At 39.2% G+C, this 27928-nt stretch overlaps 2 protein-coding genes across 2 annotated transcripts in view; both read left to right on the top strand.

Annotated features, from left to right (window-relative positions):
• The window catches only part of LOC117306592 (mucin-4-like), a 28767-nt gene extending 22339 nt beyond the window's left edge, over positions 1–6428 (top strand). The window contains exons 9-10 of the mRNA XM_033791073.1: positions 5312–5459; positions 6342–6428. Of these exons, the coding sequence (XP_033646964.1) occupies positions 5312–5459; positions 6342–6428 (235 nt within the window). The remainder of the gene's footprint in view (positions 1–5311; positions 5460–6341) is intronic.
• LOC117306593 (mucin-like protein) lies at positions 4976–27925 on the top strand (the record flags this gene model as incomplete). Its single annotated transcript, XM_033791074.1, is given in 6 exon segments — positions 4976–6949; positions 7255–7440; positions 11107–11226; positions 16881–17089; positions 25191–25278; positions 27818–27925. Coding segments are annotated over 6 exon segments (1096 nt in total), but the record flags the coding sequence as incomplete, so codon positions are not given.
• Positions 27926–27928: the final 3 nt, after the last annotated feature.

The following is a 27928-nucleotide window of genomic DNA, read 5'->3' as shown; positions in this document are numbered from 1 at the left end:
GCGGTGTCAAGAAATTATTCGCGAATAAGTATGATGTCGCGATCAGACTGGATGCTAAAAATCCACAGATATATATTAGAAATTTTAATTAAACATATGCGACAAAGTATAATAAAATTTTCGACAACTCAAACATATTCGCATACGTTACTCGCGAATATCTTAACGAAATCCCACCATACGCAAGCGCATACGTAAGCATGCGCACATATTCCCAAATATTTTCACGGCATACGTATGCCGACAAGTTTACAGTTATGCGATGTCCTTTTGGGTCACCGTACCTTTTTGATTAGGTAAAAGTCAGCTGCCTATTATTACATGGACAAGTGATAACACTATTAATATCAAGTGTCCAACTTTTACTAAGAAACACTTAAGTTTGGTACTGTTACCAACAGTATCATGCAGTTGTTTTACAACATATTTCATTGCAAAGACATTTGGCAAGGTAATGAATCTCACATAAATTCCAAAAACATTCAAAACCTTTTCTTAAGATGCACTGTGAAAAGAATAATTTGTAAAAGCTAATAAGCTAATTTAAAACAATTTTTCTATAAAAATGCTCCGTTATTGAATGACTATTGACTTATGGATTAACGGTGACGATTGCGAAGTTTCCTCACTCAAACTAAAGCTCATGTAACTAACAACCATACACGGTTAGCACACTTAACATCCGTTGGCTCTCAGGGTTTTCACCGAACCCGTATGCCGTGAATAAGCTCCAGACCACGGCAGAGTGTTTTTAACGTTCACGGTGCAGGTCACACTGCGACCGGAAAATCCCCCATTGCAATAACGTGGGGAAAAGCTTCGGTGGTGATCGTCTCGCAGCGCAGCGTAGAGGATTCACTCATCACGTAAATAAAACAACCTCGTTATATTTTTACGTTGCAATTCTGATCGGCTTACAAGCTTTAGGTACGAGGTTGGAATTTTTGGTTCCGTTTTTTACGAAACCGCGGCTTTAGCTTGGGATGTCACTTGGGCTTCGGCTTGGGCTTCGTCTGCCTGTTTGAAGCCCCGTTAGAAAAGCACATGTTTTCTAAATAACTGACGGAGCCTAAGCCCAAGCCCAATATGTGGCCACGGTTTTGCAAATGCAAGCTGAAGAAGAAGAAGAAGGAGAAGAAGAAGAAGAACTAGAAAGCACGGTAGCTGTATTTGAGCAAATACGGGTATCTCTGCCCGGCGGGGGGTGGAGCATAATATTCTGCATGGTTTATGTTGCACTTGGAGAAATGAAAATTGTGTGTGTTTTGGGGGTGATACAGAACAATATTCGCATACGTTACTCGCGAATACGAAATCCGACCATACGCAAGCGCATACGTAAGCATGCGCACATATTCCCAAATATTTTCACGACATACATGTACGTATGCCGACAAGTTTACAGTTATGCGATGTGCTTTTGGGCCACCGTACCTTTTTGATTGCATACGTTTGCGATGTCACAAATTTATTCGCAAATGTTTGCGCATACGTATGCGGTGTCAAGAAATTATTCGCGAATAAGTATGATGTCACGATCAGACTGGATGCTAAAAATCCACAGATATATATTAGAAATTTTAATTAAACATATGCGACAAAGTATAATAAAATTTTCGACAACTCAAACATATTCGCATACGTTACTCGCGAATATCTTAACGAAATCCCACCATACGCAAGCGCATACGTAAGCATGCGCACATATTCCCAAATATTTTCACGGCATACGTATGCCGACAAGTTTACAGTTATGCGATGTCCTTTTGGGCCACCGTACCTTTTTGATTAGGTAAAAGTCAGCTGCCTATTATTACATGGACAAGTGATAACACTATTAATATCAAGTGTCCAACTTTTACTAAGAAACACTTAAGTTTGGTACTGTTACCAACAGTATCATGCAGTTGTGTTACAACATATTTCATTGCAAAGACATTTGGCAAGGTAATGAATCTCACATAAATTCCAAAAACATTCAAAACCTTTTCTTAAGATGCACTGTGAAAAGAATAATTTGTAAAAGCTAATAAGCTAATTTAAAACAATTTTTCTATAAAAATGCTCCGTTATTGAATGACTATTGACTTATGGATTAACGGTGACGATTGCGAAGTTTCCTCACTCAAACTAAAGCTCATGTAACTAACAACCATACACGGTTAGCACGGTTAACATCCGTTGGCTCTCCGGGTTTTCACCGAACCCGTATGCCGTGAATAAGCTCCAGACCACGGCAGAGTGTTTTTAACGTTCACGGTGCAGGTCACACTGCGACCGGAAAATCCCCCATTGCAATAACGTGGGGAAAAGCTTCGGTGGTGATCGTCTCGCAGCGCAGCGTAGAGGAGTCACTCATCACGTAAATAAAACAACCTCGTTATATTTTTACGTTGCAATTCTGATCGGCTTACAAGCTTTAGGTACGAGGTTGGAATTTTTGGTTCCGTTTTTTACGAAACCGCGGCTTTAGCTTGGGATGTCACTTGGGCTTCGGCTTGGGCTTCGTCTGCCTGTTTGAAGCCCCGTTAGAAAAGCACATGTTTTCTAAATAACTGACGGAGCCTAAGCCCAAGCCCAATATGTGGCCACGGTTTTGCAAATGCAAGCTGAAGAAGAAGGAGAAGGAGAAGAAGAAGAAGAAGAAGAAGAAGAAGAATATCCACCACAAGGACAATATCTCTGCCGTTGCACGGGCAGAGATAAGAAGAATATCCACCACAAGGACAATATCTCTGCCGTTGCACGGGCAGAGATAACTAGAAAGCACGGTAGCTGTATTTGAGCAAATACGGGTATCTCTGCCCGGCGGGGGGTGGAGCATAATATTCTGCATGGTTTATGTTGCACTTGGAGAAATGAAAATTGTGTGTGTTTTGGGGGTGATACAGAACAATATTCGCATACGTTACTCGCGAATACGAAATCCGACCATACGCAAGCGCATACGTAAGCATGCGCACATATTCCCAAATATTTTCACGACATACATGTACGTATGCCGACAAGTTTACAGTTATGCGATGTGCTTTTGGGCCACCGTACCTTTTTGATTGCATACGTTTGCGATGTCACAAATTTATTCGCAAATGTTTGCGCATACGTATGCGGTGTCAAGAAATTATTCGCGAATAAGTATGATGTCGCGATCAGACTGGATGCTAAAAATCCACAGATATATATTAGAAATTTTAATTAAACATATGCGACAAAGTATAATAAAATTTTCGACAACTCAAACATATTCGCATACGTTACTCGCGAATATCTTAACGAAATCCCACCATACGCAAGCGCATACGTAAGCATGCGCACATATTCCCAAATATTTTCACGGCATACGTATGCCGACAAGTTTACAGTTATGCGATGTCCTTTTGGGCCACCGTGCCTTTTTGATTAGGTAAAAGTCAGCTGCCTATTATTACATGGACAAGTGATAACACTATTAATATCAAGTGTCCAACTTTTACTAAGAAACACTTAAGTTTGGTACTGTTACCAACAGTATCATGCAGTTGTTTTACAACATATTTCATTGCAAAGACATTTGGCAAGGTAATGAATCTCACATAAATTCCAAAAACATTCAAAACCTTTTCTTAAGATGCACTGTGAAAAGAATAATTTGTAAAAGCTAATAAGCTAATTTAAAACAATTTTTCTATAAAAATGCTCCGTTATTGAATGACTATTGACTTATGGATTAACGGTGACGATTGCGAAGTTTCCTCACTCAAACTAAAGCTCATGTAACTAACAACCATACACGGTTAGCACGGTTAACATCCGTTGGCTCTCCGGGTTTTCACCGAACCCGTATGCCGTGAATAAGCTCCAGACCACGGCAGAGTGTTTTTAACGTTCACGGTGCAGGTCACACTGCGACCGGAAAATCCCCCATTGCAATAACGTGGGGAAAAGCTTCGGTGGTGATCGTCTCGCAGCGCAGCGTAGAGGATTCACTCATCACGTAAATAAAACAACCTCGTTATATTTTTACGTTGCAATTCTGATCGGCTTACAAGCTTTAGGTACGAGGTTGGAATTTTTGGTTCCGTTTTTTACGAAACCGCGGCTTTAGCTTGGGATGTCACTTGGGCTTCGGCTTGGGCTTCGTCTGCCTGTTTGAAGCCCCGTTAGAAAAGCACATGTTTTCTAAATAACTGACGGAGCCTAAGCCCAAGCCCAATATGTGGCCACGGTTTTGCAAATGCAAGCTGAAGAAGGAGAAGAAGAAGAAGAAGAAGAATATCCACCACAAGGACAATATCTCTGCCGTTGCACGGGCAGAGATAAGAAGAATATCCACCACAAGGACAATATCTCTGCCGTTGCACGGGCAGAGATAATAGTGGCTTCTAATATAGCGGTCAGGTTCATGACGCAGTGACGCTCATGGCGCTTCAACGTTATTACCCCTGCCACTGGGCCTTAAATCATTCCTTAAACCATCTCAGCTCCCTGGGGAGTGTACAGCCTGTGCTGCATGTAGCACACTAAAGCTAATCAATCACAAGAACCAACTCTGCCCTCACAGGTACCCATTTACCCCTGGCTGGAGAGAAGCTTATGGTCAAGTGTCTTGCTCAAGGACACAAGTGTCACCACAAGGATTCGAACCCACCTGGAGTCATTGTTTAACCCAGTCTTGCAAATACCCAAACAAGGGTTTTTTCAAGAGATGAGGGTTAATTGTGTGTTGTGTGCTTACTGGTACAAATCTGTGTGTAAACCATTGATGGTTCTGAAGCTTGATCAGTTTGTTAATAAATCATTATTCATAAATACCCCAGACAGTTTATCTACTCCTGTTGGTGGAGAGCGCGTCACGTGGGGTGTTTAAACGGTTGGTAATGAAAGGTTTTTATAACCTGCTGGCTTCTGCGTGTCAGGCGCGCAAAATTATCACGCGGAACGCAATTCATAGCTATTAGTAACATCGCGTAATATACTTCTAAGCGCGCGTGCGTAATCTATATATACACGGCAATTCGACACTGCCGGCTTTAAACGGCCGTGTAAGAACTCGTCGCTACCCTTTTATTTCCTTATCAATTGACCATTTAGCACAGATAATGGTCATTTTGGCACATTTGATTCGTGACTTTGCCTCATTGTCATCCATGTAGCCAAAATGACAAATGACTTTCACCGCACCAAATTGGTACACCAGCTACTAGAAAACAGGCGCTATGTATTAAACCAAATGGAAAGTGCAGCAGATGGAGGAAACAAAGGAATGGCCTGCCCCAAGGAATGGTCCTTGCTCCTGTGCTATTCAACATCTACACCAATATGACCAACCAAGGGCAAGAAGTTTCATGTATGCTGACCTTGGGATTGCAGCCCGGAGCACCATCTGGAATAACATTGAGGCCACCCTCACATCAGCCCTAGACAGCCTCACAACCTATTACACAGTCAACCAACTCGAGGCAAATCCTACCGAGACCCAGGTAATCCTGTTACACTTACATGGTGACGCTAGGAAGAAATTGTCCCCCGATGTGGAATGGTGTCCACTGCATCTTCCCGGTATACCTCGGTGTCACCCTGGACCAGACGCTCTTGTACAAGCAGCATATAGGCCGTATTGAATAACCCCTTGTTGCTATGAAAGTCGCCAGGGCAAACCGTTGTGGGGCAAACCGTATGCGCGTCTAAACGCGTACATCAATGAAGCACGCAGCCGAAGCGTTTACACACACACGCTCAAGCACGCCATGTTGTAGGGCAGGTTTTTGAATGGTTCGATACGGTCTATATAAACAAGGTAAAAGGTGAAGTGAGAACCAGAAACAACTTACAAACTCATCATGGGGTGCCAATGTATCCACGCTCTTTGCCACTCTGCTGCAGAGTATGCCTGGATGGCCCGTCTGGGAAAGGTCCTTATCATGCAAAGATAGTTGACCATGCTCTCAACAACAGTTGCAGATCCATCACTGGCTGCCTAAAACAAACAGACAATACCAGCTTCAATTCAATTCAATTCAATTCATTTCTTTATTCATCATGCCCAGCATGAAAATCACTTTCTAGATTTGCACATTAAAATACAATGCCCTTGCTGGCATTGCCAAACCTGATATTATGTACATTGTACATGGATCACAGTAGCCAGCAGTACTGAGCACTTCAGACAAAGGATTTGCCCTTTGGGAAAAGAAAGTTTGGGTTGTTTTGGAGGTGAAAAGGTTAGAGGTAGGTCATGATGGTGAGTTGTAGCCTAATGGTTTCAGTATCAGAACTCCAGTTAGAAGTGCCATTTGCACTTGTCTTGTATACTGGGTGGGATTTCCCTTGGGGAAAAGTTTGAGATTGTTTATTATTTAAAGGTTGAAGGTCTAGGTAAAGGTGGTGAGTTCAAGTCAACAGATCAATGTCAAGGTTCAGCGCTCGGGTACAAGAACACAGTTTGGTGAGCATCACTGTTATTTTTATAATATAAAAGGACTTGAATTTCTTTTCAATTTGCAGAACTTGACCAATACGTTTCAAGCAACTGTTGCAACTAATGGTCGCCAGGGATACACTATATTCCAATATGAAGTTGGGCACATGCTTTGGGACTTTAATGTGCTTCCATTTCAAGATGTTGTGATTGGATACAAATGCCCTAATGGAGAAAGCACGTACATCAATGATCCTGATCCACAAGACTCAATTGACATCCATAAGAGACCAGACATGTATCTTGGTAACACTAACCAGTTAGGTATCTGGGCATACAGATTGGATTCCAACTCAGATACCTATGTCAATCCTGAACAAGAATGTAACCAATGGCAAGCTGTTCAGCCAGACCCATCAACTTGGATGCCTACTGATGACTGTCCATGTAGTCACAATCAAGCTATGCTTGATAGTAGATACGAGTTGTTAAATTTGACTGATCTGGGTATTGATGAAGCTGTTTCCTTTAGTTGGCCCTTATTACCAAAAGGTATGAGTAGCTGATAAACTTACAAACTTAGCTTAAAGAAGCATGTTTTTTGTGTGTTATTAGCAACTTTTTCATTGGGGAGTAACAATGCTAGAATTAAATAAGTGTAAAACAATAATGTAATTTTATTTCTGCAAGTTGATATAAATTAAGAGAAAAGTTTTTGAGTGGAGAACCCTTAATTAAAAGAATTCTGTGAGCCTTTTGTTTTATACAAATCGTGCCCATGGTTTGAAATTGAGGTACATTGTAAGTAAAGTGTATTATATAACATGTACATTGCTTTTCTCCTTATTACACTACAGATTGCTATTATCGTACATTCTTGGCAAGTGATTCGCCAGGATTACTATGTTGCTATGACAATTTGGAAGCATTAATGCAGTTTCCAAATGACGTTTTCTTTGGGGCTGTTTCTGAGCGCTTTTCATTCAACCCATTCTTTACCTCTGGCAGTGGTACTTTACAGGACAGATATAACACTTGGATTGGTAAGTAAAAATGTTCTACACGTATTACAAACTGTGACAATTTGATGCAATTTATTCAAACAAATTGACAAAGTATCTTAATTTTGATAATCTGGCAGCAAGAATGCATTGCTTCAACAATTCAAGCAGGAAGATAGTATTCCCTTTCTTTGAAATCTGGTGTCAGTAGTATTAAACACAATCTAATAATGTGATCTGGAAATTTAATAAAGTTATTACCCTCATTATTGTATTAAACTCATCATTTACGTTACATACGGGCTTCCAAGGACAATCACCAATGGTCTCTGTGTTAACATGCAGATTGTTTAACAATAAAAAAAGAAAAGAGGTTGACTTTTGAAACGTAAGCCTTCTTACAGTTATATATTTAAAGGTTTTCATACCACTTTGAATGATTGACCTTGTAATAGTATTTGCCTCTGACTACATGTATATCCCCTGGCTGCCCCTTCCCAGGTTGTATCATAATTTGGGTTTGATACACGGCAGTTAACGGTTGTATTTGTTTCTGACTGGCACCCCAAACAAAGATATTGACAACAGAGATATTGACAAAGAGGGAACTGCCAAGTTAATCTGGAGGTCGTTGGTTCGAGTCCCACTCGCTTAGTCAATTTTTCTTTGTTCAACCCAAAATCATTTATAAAATGTACCCAATCAGTTTCCCTTGTGGTTTATAATGTAAATACTATCAACAATAGAAATAACTCACATGGAAATATTATCTGGGTTATCAAGGACTTCACAGATGAACTGAACAATTTTTACTGTAGATTTGATATTCGCGATTTTACTGCAGAGACATTAGCAAATGTTTCACTAACTGACAATGTTACCGTTAATGAAGCTGATGTTAGGAATGTCTTCTCAGGTCTGAAGTTAAATAAAGCTGTTGGACCTGATGGTATTAGTAACAGAATTTTAAAGTCATGTAGCCATCAACTTGCCAATGTACTCACATCAATTTTTCAAATGACATTAGATGAAGGTTCTATCCCCAAAAATTGGAAAATGTCAATGATAGTCCCAGTGCCAAAGCAAAAGAAGGCTACTGTGTTAAATGATTATCGTCCGATTGCATTAACATCCAATATCATGAAATGCTTGGAAAGATTGATCACAAGGTTTCTCACTAGCCAGGCTAGCCCATTTCTTGATAATCTTCAATTTGCATACAGGCAAAGTAGGGGAGTTGACGATGCAGTGCTTGTCTATCTTCACAAACTTTACAATCACCTGGACTCACCCTGAACATACGTCAGGTCTCTGTTTATTGATTTCTCCAGTGCTTTTAACACAATACAACCTCATATCCTTGCGCAGAAATTATTACAAATGAATATCTCACCCCAAATTGTGCGATGGATACATGGATTTTTAAGAGATAGGCCACAGTGGGTCAAAGTAGGAGGTGTTTGTTCTGATGTAAAATATATCAATACTGGTGTTCCTCAAGGATGTGTCATCTCTCCTTTGTTATTTTTGTTATATACCAGTGACTGTTTATGTTCCAGCTCAAATTGCAGCATCATTAAATATGCAGATGACACGGTAATTACTGGGTACTTGAAAAATGACTCTACCGAGTATGTAACAGAGGTCATGAATTTTATTGACTGGTGTAATCGTCACTATCTCTCAATAAATGTACAGAAAACTAAGGAGATGATTTTTGATTTTCGACGAGGTGCTGAGACACATGACCCTCTCACTATCAATAACTGCATTGTAGAAAGAGTCAATGAATATAAGTATCTTGGAACTGTAGTGGATGATCAACTGAACTGGAATAGGAATACTGAAACGATATACAGTAAAGCTAACCAACGTTTGTACTTTTTGAGAAAACTGAAGAAATTTCATGTAGACCGATCTATCTTGCGTTTATTTTATCAGTCCTTGATACAGAGTGTTTTAACTTTTAACTTAATATGTACATACGGTTTACTTTCACAGCAGAGTAAGAAGAAATTTGACAGGGTAAAGAAAAATGCTCAGCGGATCATAGGTTTAATCTTGCCATCCTTGGATATAGAATTTGAAACAAAAATGGTTGCCAAGTTAAGTACAGCAATGAAGGACCCGACCCACCCACTTTTTAATTGCTTTGTTTTTAATCGCTCTGGTATTAGACTCCATCCACCACAAACAAAATCACTTCGTTTTCGACAATCCTTTGTTCCCAATTCAATTCATCTTTTTAATTCTTTAGTCAAACGGTAATTACTTATTTTTTAACTGTACCACAAATGTTTTGTATAATTTTAAAGTAACTTGTAAGTATTGTCAGTAATCTATTCCAATCATTCGCTGTAATTTTAGCAATAAACAATTTTTTCGTGGTTTGTATTGTGCTTTACATTTTATTGTTCGGTTTTATGAACATGTTTATTATAATAATAATAATAATAATTTTTTAATGTCTCCAATTGCCAATGGAAAACAATTATCTGTATATGTTATGCGGACAATAAAGAATTATAATCTATAATCTAATAATCTAATCAAATCGTATTGTCATAAACTCCACCAGTGTGCAAGTAACAATAATAACATATATGAAGACTGTGGTAATCTGGAACTAGAGCAAGTTCGATCAGAGTACAATCGTCGACTAGTGGTTAGTTCGTGACGTACGAAGCGCATGCACGCTGAAATAAGCGTGCGACTGACTCTAGTCGTTTTCTAGCGACCGTGTGAGAAAAAGATGACCGTGAACCATAGCTCTATGCCTGAACACATAAAAAGTCCATACTCACTTCTTTTCAGCTATTTTAAGAATAACTGGTCCTCTCTGCCTGCAGCACACTGTGATATGACAAATTGCTATTGGTAACCAACGATGCGACCAAGCTCGACCAGCCTCGAGTGGATGGTCGCGAATAGTCGACTACACGGGTTTAACTATCGTTGACTAATGCGGGTTCGATCAGAGTTAGTCGAACTATGGTTAACTATGGTCGTTGATCGAACTTGCTCCTAGTAGCTAGACAAGATCACATCTTTCCTCCAATCAAGAAATAAACGATTCTGTAGAGAAGATTGAATTCAAATATTTTTCATTCAATAGAATATTGTAGCTCCATGGGTTCAGTTTTCAAAATAATGATGTGTCTCACATAGCCTTTCAAATCTACTTTCTGACATTTGTTCTTTTCTCAAGTCTGTATCTTTAAGTAGGTTACAAAGTCAATGAGATGTGAGGGTTGTTTCACTGTGCGTCCTAAACTTGTTGTGACCAAAGGTTCTGGTTGTCCTGCGTCTTGTAATAGTTCTATATTCGCTTTAATGGTTGTTTCCTTCTTTGATACATTGGTGTCAATGATCGGGTTGATTGGACTGTAATCCACTTGGTGCTGCAGAGATCTCTGCGATTTCTTTGGTTCATTTTGCCAGTTTTGGTCATCACTTCATATGACCGAGATTTGGTTTTCTTTCTCGCTAGAGTTACAACTTGGATTCAGTTCAAGTAGTTGGATGCAGGACATTACCGAGGACATGGACTTGAACATGTACTCAATGATAGAGCACTCAAACACAAGTTAACACATTGAAAATTAAAAACCATAATGTTATACTCTTTTTGAAGGGTTTGTATTTCTAGTATTTTTAGTCACTGAATTGCTCTTAATGAATTTGTTTTTCTTGCTTATTTTTGTTTAGAAAAAGAGGTTTCGCCAAGGTACTACTGCTGCGTTGCATCTTATAGTCAACAGTTTTGTGAAAGGTATGAAATTAAACGACCGAAGAAGTCTTGTAGCACATACATGCCACCAACTCTAGGTGAGTAGATTTGTTTAATGTGTTTTACTGAAAGTTGTTGAAGTTTTGTTTATAAACATTTCCAGTCATTGCGAGAGAATAATGGAAGAATTAACGCCCTTGTTGCACAAGTTGTGTGCTTTCAGATGCTTGATTTCGAGACCTAAAATTCTAATTCTAAGGTCTCAAAATCAAAGTAAAATATTTTAGTGAGAAGTTGCTTCTTTCTCAAAAACTGTTTTACTTCAGAGGAAGCCGTTTCTCACAATCATTTATACTCTTCATTACGGTTACCAAGTAAGGTTTTATGCTAATAATTACTTTGAGTATTACCAATAGTGTCCACTGCCTTTAAGATCTAATATTGTAACAATAAAATGTGTTATAGCACTTTGAGGTTACCACAGGGGCCAGTTCTGATTACATGTGCCAAGGTGGAATTGCACAACTTAATTGTTTGAGGGGTTAACCTCATTGTCGGTATATGACTAGTTCCAATAATTGTTTCATTTTTTTTCTATGCAAGTCGCCAGACACACAAGGCCTGAAGGCTACTTCAAGGTGTGGGCTACAATTATTTTTGTCCAGAGGCGGTTGCCACCTACTCCTAGGGCTGAAACAGGGACCCCTTTTACAGTCCATACGGATGTAGGCTTGGGTATCCTCAGTCCGAAGCCTGGCCGGTAGAGCAGAAAGCACTACCTCCCCAATTTTATATAGCATATGTGTGACGACCGGGATTGGAACCCACACCCTGCTGATCAAACACCAGGGCTTGAATCCGGTACTCTTAACCGCTCGGCCATGACACATTGCATCCCATCTGTGTGCCTATATTATGGTTCAGGTGTACACACAGATGTTTGTCATTTGCTAATTAAATAATTTGGGCTTGGTGCCGAAGAATGGTTGGTGTGAGTGTACCCAAAAGGAAAAGATGCACGGTGTGCCAAATAATGAATGGGCTTCATTGCCCATTAATGGTGGTGTCACCTGTACCTTTAGAAGATGCCAGGTGTGCCACTTCAAAAGAAGCACGCTATGCCAAGTGTACAGTAATGCTGGTCACCTGTACATTGAAAAGAAGCCATGCTGACCAAATTTGTTGGGTTTGTGGACCACAGTGTGGACGCCCAACTGATGATCAGGTGTATCCAAAGCTCCTTTTTGTCAATATAACAGTTTTCAGAGGCTGTGACTTATTTGATTCTGCGTATAAACACTTCAAATACTTTTTCCCGCCTATTATTAAAAAAAAAGAACAAAGAACACAAACATATTGTAAGACATCCATGTACATTGTACATGGACAGGAAGTAATGAATACTTAGGTACGTTTGACAATGCATGATAGAAATGAAGAGTGAAGCTGATGCTGTTAATAAAAGCTATGCAAATGAAAATGTACATATTTCCCACAAACTCTAGTACAATAATGACATCTTTGAACTACATTTTGCACATGAGGTGTCATTAATTTTGCACATGAGGTGTGGGTCAGATTGAATATATTCAAAACGTTGTGAGATGACAAAGCTGTGTCTAAGTATGTGTCAATTTCAATCACACAGTCTTTATAGTTGTAGCTTCATATTCTTTTTCAAAGTTGATCATGCATTTGACAAACAGGTAACACCACCCTATACTTGACTTATGCATGAGGTTACATAAGCCTGTAGATTTATGGGAACATTACATACATGTTTGTATGAGGTCAATCTAGCCTCAAAATGTAATCCCCATACTTTGCTGTATCTGATTATCCCTTCAATTATTCACAGCTTTTAGTCAAGTACTTGTCAAGTGGGAAGAATAAAAATATAATGAATCAAGTTCTTCACATAAAATCTTGCTTGGGAAACAAAACCACAAAACAGTTGATTGATTTTAATATTTAAAGATGATTTTACTCCAGAAACTTTGGTGTCACAGATGATCAATATACTTTTTTTCACCAAAACAATCCTGCCATCAACCATTGAAGATAACAATTTTTGCACTTTTTTCAAATCCCCAAATAATGTAGACAATAATTGTATCTTACATATTATTTGAGTCATGGGCGTCAATCTGTCTTGAAAGGGGGGGGGGACACATCAGAAGTCGAAACATTTACGGCGTGGAGGTCAGGGAAAATTTAAGGTCATAGATGCTCTCTGGTGCAATCTAGGGATTCTGAGGGATGATGTGCCTACCTTTCAGAAGTTGGAATTTAAGGCCTTTTTCAAGTTTTGATGCACCATTTGTTTTTGCTATTGGTAATTTATTAATAATAATAATAATAACAATTAAGGCTTGTAATGCGCACATATTCACCCTGCTGGGTGTTCAAGGCGCAGTAAAACCAAAAACAAAACAAAGACAAACAGACACAACAAAAATTAGTCCTTGAAAACCTGTGATATAAGATAAGTTTTGAGAAGAGATTTGAATTTTGTCGTACAAAGACAAGATCGAAGATTAAGTGGTAGAGAGTTCCAGATGTGGGCGCAGCTGAAGAAAAGAGCTGTCTTGAGTCTTGAGTAGTGTGATCCCTTTGCAGCACAAATTTGGCTTAACTGGGATGGGTGCAGCGTGGCGTCACAGCTGTAAGGTGCAAGTGAAGAAAGAAAATAGACAAAGTGCAGACAAAATCACAAGAAGTTGACAAAATCCAACAAAAAACTTGGGTGCAGGTTAAAAAGCTTGACTAGGAGAATTAGAGGAGCTTGGAACCAACCGGTAGCCTCATCACTTTAATGGCAGGCAGGGCGGCTTCCTGGAAGGCGGTGGGTGATGTAGCCAGGACAGCAGCTGTGGGCAACTGGTTCCAAATCTTCACGGTGCGTGGATAAAGGAGAACTTGTATAGATCAATGGATGCTTCAGGAATTGTATATTTCAATGGGTGGTCATGACGTCCAATGTAATGTGCTGGTTGGATAATTGATGGAAACTGGATATTGACAAGTCCATGATGGATTTTATGGAACATTGTCGTTTGGAAAAGTAGTCGTCTGTTATGAAGTGGATCCCAGCCCAAGGTAGTAATAAGGGGCGTGACCGATGTTGTTCTGCGGTAATCACCAAAGACAAAGCAAGCTGCAGCTCTTTGAACCTGCTCTAGGCGGTTGACTCCATCCAGGGTGTATGGGTTCCATACCTGGGCAGCATACTCAAGTTGTGGGCGGACGAGCGTTTGGTAGGCTTTTGCCTTGACACCTTGATGTCATGGTGAAAGTGTGCGACGGAGCAGTCCTAATGTGCGGTTGGCCTTCTGTCTGATCTTCTGGCAGTGGGCATCCCAGCGGAGATCGTGTGAGATAGCTACTCCAAGGTAATCATGCTGACTCACCCTTTCAAGTGCTTCACCAAAAATGATGTACTGGTGTTGTGAGGGTTTTCCCTTGGTTATTGACAGAATGGCACAGTTTCTTTATGTTGAAATGCATTAACCAGGTGGATGACCAATCAGCAAGTGCCTCGAGATCTTTCTGGAGAATTGAATGATCTTCTGGTTGCTCTATTTCACGGTAGAGGATGCTATCATCAGCAAATAATCTCATCTTTGACTGGACCTGGTCTTGAATGTCGTTAATATATAGTAGAAACAAAGCCGGACCTAGGACTAAGCCTTGGGGTACTCCAGATGAAACCCTCCCCCATGATGAGTGGGTTCCATTCACAGATACAGCCTGGATCCGATTGTCTAGAAACGAAAGAATCCAATCTAGTGTAGAGCCTCTGATACCATAGTGATCAAGCTTGACAGACAATCGTAGATGTGGAACTTTGTCGAACGCCTTGCTGAAATCAAGTAGTATGACATCGGTCTGGCCACGATGTGTATGTGTAGAAGCCCAGTCATGAGTGGATGTGATAAGTTGCCTAACAGTGGATAGGCGTTCTCGAAACCATGCTGAGAGTCGATGAGGATGTTGTTCATGTTTATGTGTTTTGCGACGTGGCTGAGAATTATATGTTCCATAACCTTGCTGCAGATACAGGTAAGAGAAATTGGGCGATAGTTGCATGGTTGTGATTTAGGTCCCTTCTTGTAGATACCAGTTACAAGAGTTTGTTTCCATTGGGAGGGGACAATGCCAAGGTTGTTTGATTGTTGGAACAAAAATGTTAGAGAAGGTGCAAGTTTGTGTGCAACAGTTTTCAACAGCCTGGGTGGAGAGAAGGTGCAAGTTTGTGTGCAACAGTTTTCAACAGCCTAGGTGGTAGCTCATCTGGCTCGCACGCTTTGGTCGGATTTAGAGATGCAAGTTGTTTTTCGACACCTGATACACCAATGTGTGTCGAGACTTGGGTTCAATGGGAAGAAGCATGGAATTTGATCGAAGATTCCTTGATGGAGTGTAAACTTGAAGCAGTTCAGAAATATAGTGGGGAGCCTTGCCATTAAGAGCTTTGTGGACAATGAGCATCAGCTTGAAGATGATTCGTTGAGAGATAGGGAGCCAGTGTAGTTGTTTTAGAATGGGGGTGATAGAACAGGATTTTCTAGACAGTGTCACAATGCGGGCAGCAGTTTTTTTGGAGCCGTTGAAGTCAGTAAATCTGGTTGTTTGGAAGACTGTAGAGCTAAGAGCATTGCCGTTGTCAAGACGAGAAGTAACAAATGCATGAATGACCTTTTACGTGGCACTTTTGTCCAAGTACTTGAGAATCTTACCTATATTCCTGATGTGATATGATGATAGACGAACAATGTTGTTGATGTGTGGCTGAAGTGTCATCGATGAATCAAAATAATCCCTAAGTTCCGAGATTTCAGCGAGGGAGCTATCCGAGCATCACTGATGGAAATGTCTGGCACTGAAACCTTTGTTAACTGTTGACGTGACCCAAATAGAAGGAACTCTGTCTTATCATCATTTAACTTCAGGAAGTTTTGTTGTGTCCAACGTCGAATCTCTTGAATGCTTGCAATAGATGCATTGGCGTTTTCTTGAGAAGATTTATATGTGATGTATAGCTGAGTGTCGTCATTTAATTCAAATTAAATTTCAGGATGATGCCACGAATCGGTAAAGTGTACAGCATTCGGGTGTTAAGCTTTACGGCGTGGGGTAGATGCTCTGTGGTGCAATCTTGGGCCAATTTTGTATAGGGGGATATTTGATAAAGTGTGCCCCACCCTATAGAAAGTGGTGCCATATGTTTCTCCCAGGATTGATGCCCATAGCGGGACACAGTGTAGTTGAGCTTGTCAAAAACATGGGGGACAAACCCTCCAAAAGTTGGGGGGACATGTCCCCCTAAATGCAATATAACTAGTTTTCAATTTGTGCCGCTGACATCATTTCGATGGATAACTTTTCTCCACTGGGCTGATGACGTGTAGTTTGTGCACGGAGAAAAGAAAATTCATGGTTTGTGCATGCATCGCCCCGGACCCTGGTAATCATGCCGAGTGTCGTTTCACACAAGCTCATACTGTACATGTATGCAGCTTAGCAGTGAAACATAACTAAAATCGGTATACATCTAAATCAATTTTGGAACTGAAAAAACTTAAACCTCATAAATGTACACTACGATTGTCAGCAATGTCTGCCAAATTATGCAACCCAAAATTTACATTATTGAACTGGGAGTGCCATTTTCTTTTTATAATTAGGGTTGCCTCATTTAAAAAAAATGTTTGCATCTTTTAATTTTTGATTTTTTTTTTCTGCTTTCCAGCATGGTGTGTAGGTGACCCGCACTATACAACCTTTGATAATTTGCAGTACACTTTTAATGGGAACGGAGAGTTCGGCCTGACATCCATCTCACCACGAATTTTTGAATTGGCAGCTCGTGCAGAACGAGGCGAAGTAGTGACCAATTCAGATGCAGAAGCTACTTATTTCACCTATTTTGGTATGAATCATCATCAAAGCGGAAGTAGTGTAAGTCTTCACTGATTTTTAATGAGTTTTTAGCTCAATCCCTCATTGTAACCTAGACCTTATTACAATTAAAGTAGTTAAAGGCCACTCTCACTTAGTGTCACAGCTCCCCGCAGGGCAACCATGACCGAAAGACAATCTAGGCAAACTCAAATAATAACAGACAAGTGACAACAGAGTTACATATTTACAATAAATAATTACAAGTTTAATAAATACACTTCTCTCCAACCTTCACTAAGTTTGGTCTACATGTAACTCACAAATCAATATTATTAAATGAAATCCACATCATTGAATGATCTAAATACTTTGGTCATAACCTGTTCCAAAATGCCTTCTCAAATTCAGAAAGGTTTTAAATAAAACAGACTGTGTCCAATTTCATCGGACACAAACCTAAATTCAATTAAAGGAAACTATTTGACTGGATAATGTATCAATCTCAGTTTAACAGTCACCTTGACTATATGGCACCTTTCATAATACACCAACTATGCCCTTAACAGTCACCTTGACTATATGGCACCTTTCATAATACACCAACTATGCCCTTAACAGTCACCTTGACTATATGGCACCTTTCATAATACACCAACTATGCCCTTAACAGTCACCTTGACTATATGGCACCTTTCATAATACACCAACTATGCCCTTAACAGTCACCTTGACTATATGGCACCTTTCATAATACACCAACTATGCCCTTAACAGTCACCTTGACTATATGGCACCTTTCATAATACACCAACTATGCCCTTAACAGTCACCTTGACTATATGGCACCTTTCATAATACACCAACTATGCCCTTAACAGTCACCTTGACTATATGGCACCTTTCATAATACACCAACTATGCCCTTAACAGTCACCTTGACTATATGGCACCTTTCATAATACACCAACTATGCCCTTAACAGTCACCTTGACTATATGGCACCTTTCATAATACACCAACTATGCCCTTAACAGTCACCTTGACTATATGGCACCTTTCATAATACACCAACTATGCCCTTAACAGTCACCTTGACTATATGGCACCTTTCATAATACACCAACTATGCCCTTAACAGTCACCTTGACTATATGGCACCTTTCATAATACACCAACTATGCCCTTAACAGTCACCTTGACTATATGGCACCTTTCATAATACACCAACTATGCCCTTAACAGTCACCTTGACTATATGGCACCTTTCATAATACACCAACTATGCCCTTAACAGTCACCTTGACTATATGGCACCTTTCATAATACACCAACTATGCCCTTAACAGTCACCTTGACTATATGGCACCTTTCATAATACACCAACTATGCCCTTAACAGTCACCTTGACTATATGGCACCTTTCATAATACACCAACTATGCCCTTAACAGTCACCTTGACTATATGGCACCTTTCATAATACACCAACTATGCCCTTAACAGTCACCTTGACTATATGGCACCTTTCATAATACACCAACTATGCCCTTAACAGTCACCTTGACTATATGGCACCTTTCATAATACACCAACTATGCCCTTAACAGTCACCTTGACTATATGGCACCTTTCATAATACACCAACTATGCCCTTAACAGTCACCTTGACTATATGGCACCTTTCATAATACACCAACTATGCCCTTAACAGTCACCTTGACTATATGGCACCTTTCATAATACACCAACTATGCCCTTAACAGTCACCTTGACTATATGGCACCTTTCATAATACACCAACTATGCCCTTAACAGTCACCTTGACTATATGGCACCTTTCATAATACACCAGCTATGCCCTTAACAGTCACCTTGACTATATGGCACCTTTCATAATACACCAACTATGCCCTTAACAGTCACCTTGACTATATGGCACCTTTCATAATACACCAACTATGCCCTTAACAGTCACCTTGACTATATGGCACCTTTCATAATACACCAACTATGCCCTTAACAGTCACCTTGACTATATGGCACCTTTCATAATACACCAACTATGCCCTTAACAGTCACCTTGACTATATGGCACCTTTCATAATACACCAACTATGCCCTTAACAGTCACCTTGACTATATGGCACCTTTCATAATACACCAACTATGCCCTTAACAGTCACCTTGACTATATGGCACCTTTCATAATATATCAACTATGCCCTTAACAGTCACCTTGACTATATGGCACCTTTCATAATACACGAACTATGCCCTTGATCAATTCTTGGCAGTTCTTAATATTTACAATTACAGAAATCCCAAAACCCACAGCTCTAGAGTGTTCACTGTTCTAAGCTGTGGTAAACGTTTTTGTCACACACAAAGGAAAAGCAATGTTCTGCTATGAACTTGGGGCAGATTTTACTCCCCAAAATTACTTACAACTTCCTTCAAAAGAGGTGACACTGGCGTTGATAAATACACACTTTTTATATTATAGGTTATTGATCACTCACTTAAGCTTTCCACATAAATATATCTCACATTAGAGATTATACAATAATAAGTAAAGAAACGGTCCCACCGGATTATAGGCGTCCACTTTCCACTCCACAAAGATTAAAGCTAGAAAATCCCAGCTCCCACACAGTAAACTCAAATTAACGTGTTGTGGTTCAAGTCGCTGCGAAACCAGTCACAAAATTCAAAGTTCACTTCACAAAGTTCTCAAAAGTTGTTGCGCCCTCTGCTGCTTATGTAGCAACCAAATTCATTGGACCTGGGACGTCTTGTATCATCGGCCGACACTCAGTCTGGCGTTTCTTCTATGTTTCCATTAACACTCACACCCAGGGGTGAAAACCATCTATTTGTTGGTAAAAGTAAACCTCAATCTTCTAATAAATATGTCCAACAAAAGAATAATAAACTGCTCAAAGTTTTCCATGAATCTTCCATTAACTTTCTTACACACAAATTGATGAACATTTTCAAAGTCCAAAACACTAGAGAATTAAATGAACATGCCTCTTGAATAAATGTAATAAGCATTGAACATAGCCATGACTCGAATTTTCCAAACCACACCGATTTAAAACTAAACTTCTTCTTGGAACGAGAAATAGCATCATGCACTTGATTTTAGTAAAGTTTGAAATGCAGTAAGCATGCAATAAAAATGTACTTACCGTTTCCATAATAGTGTAGCTCTTAAAGTTCAGCTCTCAGTACTGTTGTCTCCTCACTCCGACCAATTTGCCTTAAATTATATATAACAGCCTGAAAATCTGCTGTGATTTTGGCAATGGGGCACAATCACATAGATTTGCAGAGACCAACACCCAGTGCAATTTTCTGTCACTGGATCAACAAGGATCACATCCTCTCTCTATCTAAGACGCTGCTAGAATGACCTCCCTCTATCCAACACACAGCTAGCATACACTCACTCTCCCTGACCGCACCCATGTACTCAACATATCTCAAAATTTCACCCATTCAAAACGTCATACTTGACCGGAACATAATGCCCTAAGGAATTCTTTGGGGGGGGGGATGACTTACCACAGCAGACCTAAATAAGGCAAAGCATTTAAATATAACAAACACACTGAACAACTACCTACTGGCCCTGCCTACTGATAGATTATTCACGAGATCAGCAAACTTCTACTAAACTCACAGCTACTGAGGAGGGAAATACTCTATTCACATGTCTCCATGAGGTTAAATTCTGACACTCAGATAAGCTTAGAAGTTAATAGTTCCGGGTTGATACAAGGTGTTTGCTTATCCTGAACTAGGAGTTATATAAAACAAATATTTTATATAAACGCCTTTCGTTTTTGCATTTTCCCTGATTATGCTTACATGTACTCTGTGAAATTTGGCTTCTCCATTTCACTCGGCTTTGCATTATGAAATGGAATATTCCAGATTTTTTGCATGTTGCGGCTGAGCGGTCTAGTTCACTGGACCCAAGCTTTGGTGTTGTCAGCAGCAGAGTGTGGATTTAAATCCCTGTCATGTAACGTGTGCCTTTGTGGCATGTTGCGGCTGAGCGATCTAGTTCACTGGACCCAAGCTCTGGTGTTTTCAGCAGCAGAGTGTGGATTTAAATCCCTGTCATGTAACTTGTGCCTTTGTGGCATGTTGTGGCTGAGCGATCTAGTTCACTGGACCCAAGCTTTGGTGTTGTCAGCAGCAGAGTGTGGATTTAAATCCCTGTCATGTAACTTGTGCCTTTGTGGCATGTTGTGGCTGAGCGGTCTAGTTCACTGGACCCAAGCTTTGGTGTTTTCAGCAGCAGAGTGTGGATTTAAATCCCTGTCATGTAACTTGTGCCTTTGTGGCATGTTGTGGCTGAGCGGTCTAGTTGACATGCCGGTGATAGTGAGTGGAATACCGGAAAAAATGAAGTATGTCTGCGTGTGCTTGACCTTCACACTGAACACTTTTTGGTAGTTTGTCAAAGACCAGTCTTCTCACTTGGTTAGCTCAACATAATGCACAAAATAACAAACTTGTGGACATTTGAAGGGTCTAGTTTTTGAGAAATGAGTAAAACAATGTCATGAAATGAGGTGCTGTAGTTTTTGAGAAATGAGTAAACAATGTCATGAAAATAATTTTCATGACATTGTTTTACTCATTTCTCAAAAACTACAGCACCTCAGCAAATAATAGTTTAAGGTATGCTTTCTACTATAATTATCTTCAAACAGTGTAAGTTTATGGCCCATTAAAGCAAAGCTTGTAGGCTGGGATACCTTTACAAAACAATAAAATATATAATAAGAAATAATAAAACAATGCATATTAACAACATATATACATCAAAACGAGGCGGATAAACGAAACGCAAAAACAAACACCCCAACAAGACAAACAAGCAAACAAACAAACAAACACCTCCAACAAACAAACCAACCGACACCCCAACAAACAAACAAACAAACAATGCCAAATGCACAAGACAGCCACGACGAAAGAGTTAAACCAAGATAATGTCAGAATCACAATTATGTTACATAATGGGAGACAATGTGTATTTTGAAGGAGGCTTTGAATCGACCAATAGAGGACTGTCAGCGAATACGCCTATCAATTGAATTCCAGAGGCGGGGCCCATGATAGCGAAGAGTGTTCATTTAGAAAAATGTGCGTGGAAAAGGGATAAAGAGATCATTATTAGAGCGTGTGTTATATAAATAAAAGGTGCGTGTTGCTGACAGAGGGAAAGTAATTAAAGAAAGTGTGGGGCAGAAGATTTTTTGTGTATTTGAACAAGAAAATGCCTGTTTGAAGTTTGTTGATATCCAAGAGTGTGAGTGTGCTCAAATTGGCAAACAAGGGCGCAGTACATGTATGGTCACGACAATGAGACTAAAGCCCGTTTCACACGAGCTTTCTAAACCATGGTCATTGGGAGTGAAATTACATTCCCGTTATATAATCACAAATGTGTGTCGTGTGAAATGAATCCGTGCGATGAAATCACCATGGACCAGCGTAATAAACAACCGGGATCAAGACCTCCTCCAAAAATCGCAACCTTGTTTAGAATCGCCGAGATCACCCGTGTGAGACGACACACACTATATTACCAAGGTTCCTGGTGATCGCACAACAATCATGCATGCACAAACCATTGGGTTTACTTTCCTTATGCACAAACTTTTAAGCAGTACCTGTCATTACCTGATGGAGAAAGGTCGTCTATTCCAGGTATCCGGAAAAAATTGTGTCGGCGTCACAAATTTAAAATTAGTTTATTTTATTGCTTTCCTCAAAAGTTTTTTTTCTATGACCAAGAAGCTTCCGATCAAGAAAGCCTTGAATCTGGCTTTTCCGCTTGCAATTTCAAACAAAATGCTTTCGGATACATTCATCTTTGGAGTTGGGACGCTGAGAAATCGTTTACTTGTTAACGTTTGTCAATTTCCTCGACATCCCAGTGGCTGAACGTTGCAAAACACAGAACGACACCGAGTGTTATTTTGATTGTAGCAAAAACAGGGACGAAAACTGTAAACATACGTGTGCAGATAGACTTGACAGTCATTCCTTTTTATGTTCAACAAAAGCATACACATTGCGCGCACCGCACATACAAAACACAAGTAGGACTGTTCTTTACTCTATTACGGAATGTAGTGAGAATTTGGTTGTGATCAATCGCTGTACATATAAAGTACATGTACTTCGCTGCAATTGTTCCACACATGCATATTCTGGCGACGTCAACATCTAGCAAGGGATGAATCCGATCGAAAAGCACTCTGAACGTCTTTTAATGCATGCAATTAATGATGGTGTGACAGTGTGGTGTGGACGCAAACCCATTCGCTCATCCCCCAATTTTTTATTCAAATTCACACTGAACTCAGAGACTCGGTGAAAAATCCGGAAAATTCTTATGCCTGAAAAACACATTGAAAATGATCGGTGGTAACCTAAAGCAAATACATGACACTTAACGGGACACTGACAGAGCACCAGCGAACTGATAAACAACACACAGTGCGATCTCACATAAACAAGGGACGTCGGGAACACAATGTGCGCGATCATGTGAATGTTGGTCATGAAATCGCAAACAACCTTTGTGACAGACAACTGGCGCCCACAACAAGGGACGTTGGTCTTCGGCTCTCGTGTGAAAAGGGCTATAGAATGGGTATGGATAGCCCTTTTTTGGATTAAGAGAGAATGAAGTTTGCTAGTGCTGGAGTGAGCCCAAACAATATTACAATAATTAAGATAGGGAAGATTAAGAGTGTTGTAGACAGAAAGTAGTGTGTGTTTGGGAAGAAACGAACAAAGCTTAGACATAATGCCTGTGTTGCGAGAAACAATTTTTGAGACAGAGGAGATGTGATCTTTCCAGGTCAACTATCATCAATTAAAACTCCTAAGAACTTTGTTGAGTGAACCTATGTTCGATTGGAGTATTATTAATATTGATGGTGAAATGGTCGTATGCTTTGCGAGTCCTGCTGAAAACATGTTTTTGGTTTTGCTCGAGTTGAGTGACAGCTTATTAGATCTAAACCAAGACGAGGCCAAACTTAGTGGAAAGTGAAGAGCCAATGTTGGTGAAGTAAGTGTCAATACAATTTTCAACATCACAGGGGCTAGAAAATGTCTGCTGTCCGTCATCAGTAACTTCCTCTGGGATATCCACCTTTCTTTTCTTGCCAAGAATGTCATTGACTTCATGGCAGGTGTTTTTATGTTGTTTTTATCGGCATCCAATTTGCGAGCATAAGCTCTTTTGCTACTCAGATAATTGTTGTTAGTCGATTTCTGAAGCATTTGAAGTTATGCTAATTGGTTGCAGATGGATTGCGTAAGAACTGCTTGTAAAGTTTATTTTTTGGGTTGATAGAAGTAATAATAGCTTGAGAAATCCAGGGCTGTTTTTGTTTAACTTTGACTGCAGATTTCAAAACAAGAGGAAAGTGGTGATTGTAGAGATCTGTAAAAGTAGAAAGAAAGGAATTGTAGGCAAGATCCACATCAGACGAGTGGAAAACACCAGTCCAATCAGTACATTCAAGGTCTGACCGAAACGCATTTAGCGTGAAGCTATTGATAGGCCTAGTAGTGTATGTTTTATCAGGTGACTGCTCTTGATGAAAACAAAAAGGAGTGGTTTGAAATAGAGGAAGATGGTCAGAGATATCGGTATAAATGATACCAGCAGAAATCAAATTCGTGGAAAATTACTTTTTTCTTCAAAACTACAATACTTCAGAGGGAGTCGTTTTTTTCACAATGTTCTATATTATCAACAGCTCCCCATTACTCGTTACCAAGTAAGGTTCTATGCTAACAATTATTTTGAGAAATTTTGATACTTATCTGTTGTGGCAAATGTCATGTTCTAACACAGTACACCTGTGTGGTGATGTACCAACAGTGAAGTGGCACCTCTTTAGGGCCTAATTTGCATCTTATACAGTGGTGTGCATTATAAATAGACACTTGAATCTTGTTTTGGTGATATTGGGGTCACAGGAAAAATGGGAAAAACCTCCAGAAAAAAAGAATAAACATTATTTTGTTTTGTTTTTTTGACTATCTATTATTATTCAGGGTATTATTTGTTTTGCTCATGATACACTTGGAAACTGACTTATTATTTTTTAAAGGTGGGCTTTGAAGTGGATGCAACTGGAACAAACTTCATAGTCAGGATTGATAAGACCAACATATTAACTGAGGATCAAATAGAACAAGGTACATACATGTTTGTCAGTCATAATATTTGCTTCCACAAGTGATGCCTTCACCTGCATGACAGTGTGGAATATCGCTGGAGTGCATTTAATGCTACTTCTAGCCATCCATGATAATTATCTGCATTAGTCGTAGACATCCACGATAATAACCAACATTAGTCGTAGACATCCATGATAATCATCTGCATTAGTCGTTGACATCCATGATAATCATCTGCATTAGTCGTAGACATCCATGATAATCATCTGCATTAGTCATAGACATCCATAATAATCATCTGCATTAGTCGTTGACATCCATGATAATCATCTGCATTAGTCGTAGACATCCATGATAATCATCTGCATTAGTTGTAGACATCCATAATAATCATCTGCATTAGTCGTAGACATCCATGATAATCATCTGCATTAGTAGTAGACATCCATGATAATCATCTGCATTAGTCGTAGACATCCATAATAATCATTTGCATTAGTCGTTGACATCCATAATAATCATCTGCATTAGTCGTAGACATCCATAATAATCATCTGCGTTAGTTGTAGACATCCATAATAATCATCTGCATTAGTCGTAGACATCTATGATAATCATCTGCATTAGTCGTTGACATCCATGATAATCATCTGCATTAGTCGTAGACATCCATGATAATCATCTGCATTAGTTGTAGACATCCATGATAATCATCTGCATTAGTTGTAGACATCCATAATAATCATCTGCATTAATCGCAGACATCCATGATAATCATCTGCATTACTCGTTGACATCCATGATAATCATCTGCATTAATCGCAGACATCCATGATAATCATCTGCATTAGTCGTAGACATCCATGATAATCATCTGCATTAGTCGTAGACATCCATGATAATCATCTGCATTAGTCGTAGACATCCATGATAATCATCTGCATTAGTCGTAGACATCCATTGTAATCATCTGCATTAGTCGTAGACATCCATGATAATTATCTGCATTAGTCGTAGACATCCATAATAATTATCTGCATTAGTCGTAGACATCCATAATAATCATCTGCACAGTCGTAGACATCCATGATAATTATCTGCATAGTCGTAGACATCCATGATAATCATCTGCATAGTCGTAGACATCCATGATAATTATCTGCATTAGTCGTAGACATCCATGATAATCATCTGCATTAGTCGTAGACATCCATGATAATCATCTGCATTAGTCGTAGACATCTATGATAGTCATCTGCATTAGTCGTAGACATCCATAATAATCATCTGCATTAGTCGTAGACATCCATGATAATCATCTGCATTAGTCGTAGACATCCATGATAATCATCTGCATTAGTCGTAGACATCCATGATAATCATCTGCATTAGTCGTAGAAATCCATGATAATCATCTGCATTAGTCGTTGACATCCATAATAATCATCTGTACTATTAAAGGTGCACTTTTTGATGCGATTATGTTGAAACTAAGTAGGTTGCCCGTTTTGTATTTGTGCACAAAACCAGTGTGTTTTTGGTTAGTTAAAATCTTTTCAAAACAAGTTCTATATTAGTTACCTAAAATAAGCAAATGCTTTCAATCAATAAGAATTATTCAAGGCCTTTAAAACTAAATCCAACTCCACAATAATTAATGATGAAGTGACAAATCAGACCCCATGGCTAGCAGGCTGATTGTGCCGTGATTGCGCATTCGAAGACTACTGTAATGCATCGAATTGGTATACCATATTGGGTATCTTATCAAATTTGTAAGTACAATATGAAATACACATTTTCAAAGCTTATTTCTTCAAAAAATCATCTTCTGAACCACATTTCGTAAAGTCGTAACATTTGTAATGTCTTGTAGCTTTCAACACTTCCAGCATTTTGTTTTGAGGAATGACTCTACCATGACATTTACTTCCAGTTCAAGCAGGAAGCTCTAAAATCTCCCTATTAATAACCACATGTCATAAAGTCATTGTGGTTATCTTGTTTTCTAGCTTAAAGGAACGTTACAGAATTTGGTAAGAAAACAAAATCGTGAAGATCACAGATTTACATAAAGTTTACACAGTCTAATGATGATGATAGAAAACATTCCTTGAAATATTTCTGCCTGAAATGATGAGAAATAATTAATTAAACTTTGCGTTTGGAGTTTATCGCTCAGTGAGCGTTTTATTCATTTTTTGTTTGCATCAATGTCATGCAAAATTTGTAATCAGTTTTTCACTATTCTCTCGTGACCCAGATGGCCAATCGATCTCAAACTTCTACAGGTTTGTCAGTTTATGTATATGGTGGATAACATAGAGTGCTTGCACTGCCAGAAAATGTTTTGTTAACAAAACCAATTCTGTAATGTTCCTTTAAAACATTTGTGAAATTTAAATAAACACTGAAATTGGTCTTTTTTGAACACTTTTTAGAGTACCACAAATACATGAACAGTCACTTATTTATTTTATAAACAAATCAGTTATATCATTACCTTGGTTTTAGCCAATTACTAAACTATGTATTATGTTTTGTGTTTTGTTTCAAGGACACCTGGTAAATGAGTGTTTAGTGAAGAAAAAGAAAGATAGTCAACACATCATACTTAGCTGTCCGGATGGAATAACTATAACAGTTTATATTGAGCATGGTATGGAAA

The sequence above is a fragment of the Asterias rubens genome, unplaced genomic scaffold (genome assembly GCF_902459465.1).
Source record: "Asterias rubens unplaced genomic scaffold, eAstRub1.3, whole genome shotgun sequence".
Lineage (NCBI taxonomy): Eukaryota > Metazoa > Echinodermata > Asteroidea > Forcipulatida > Asteriidae > Asterias > Asterias rubens.
This window is presented reverse-complemented; position numbering and strand designations above follow the sequence as displayed.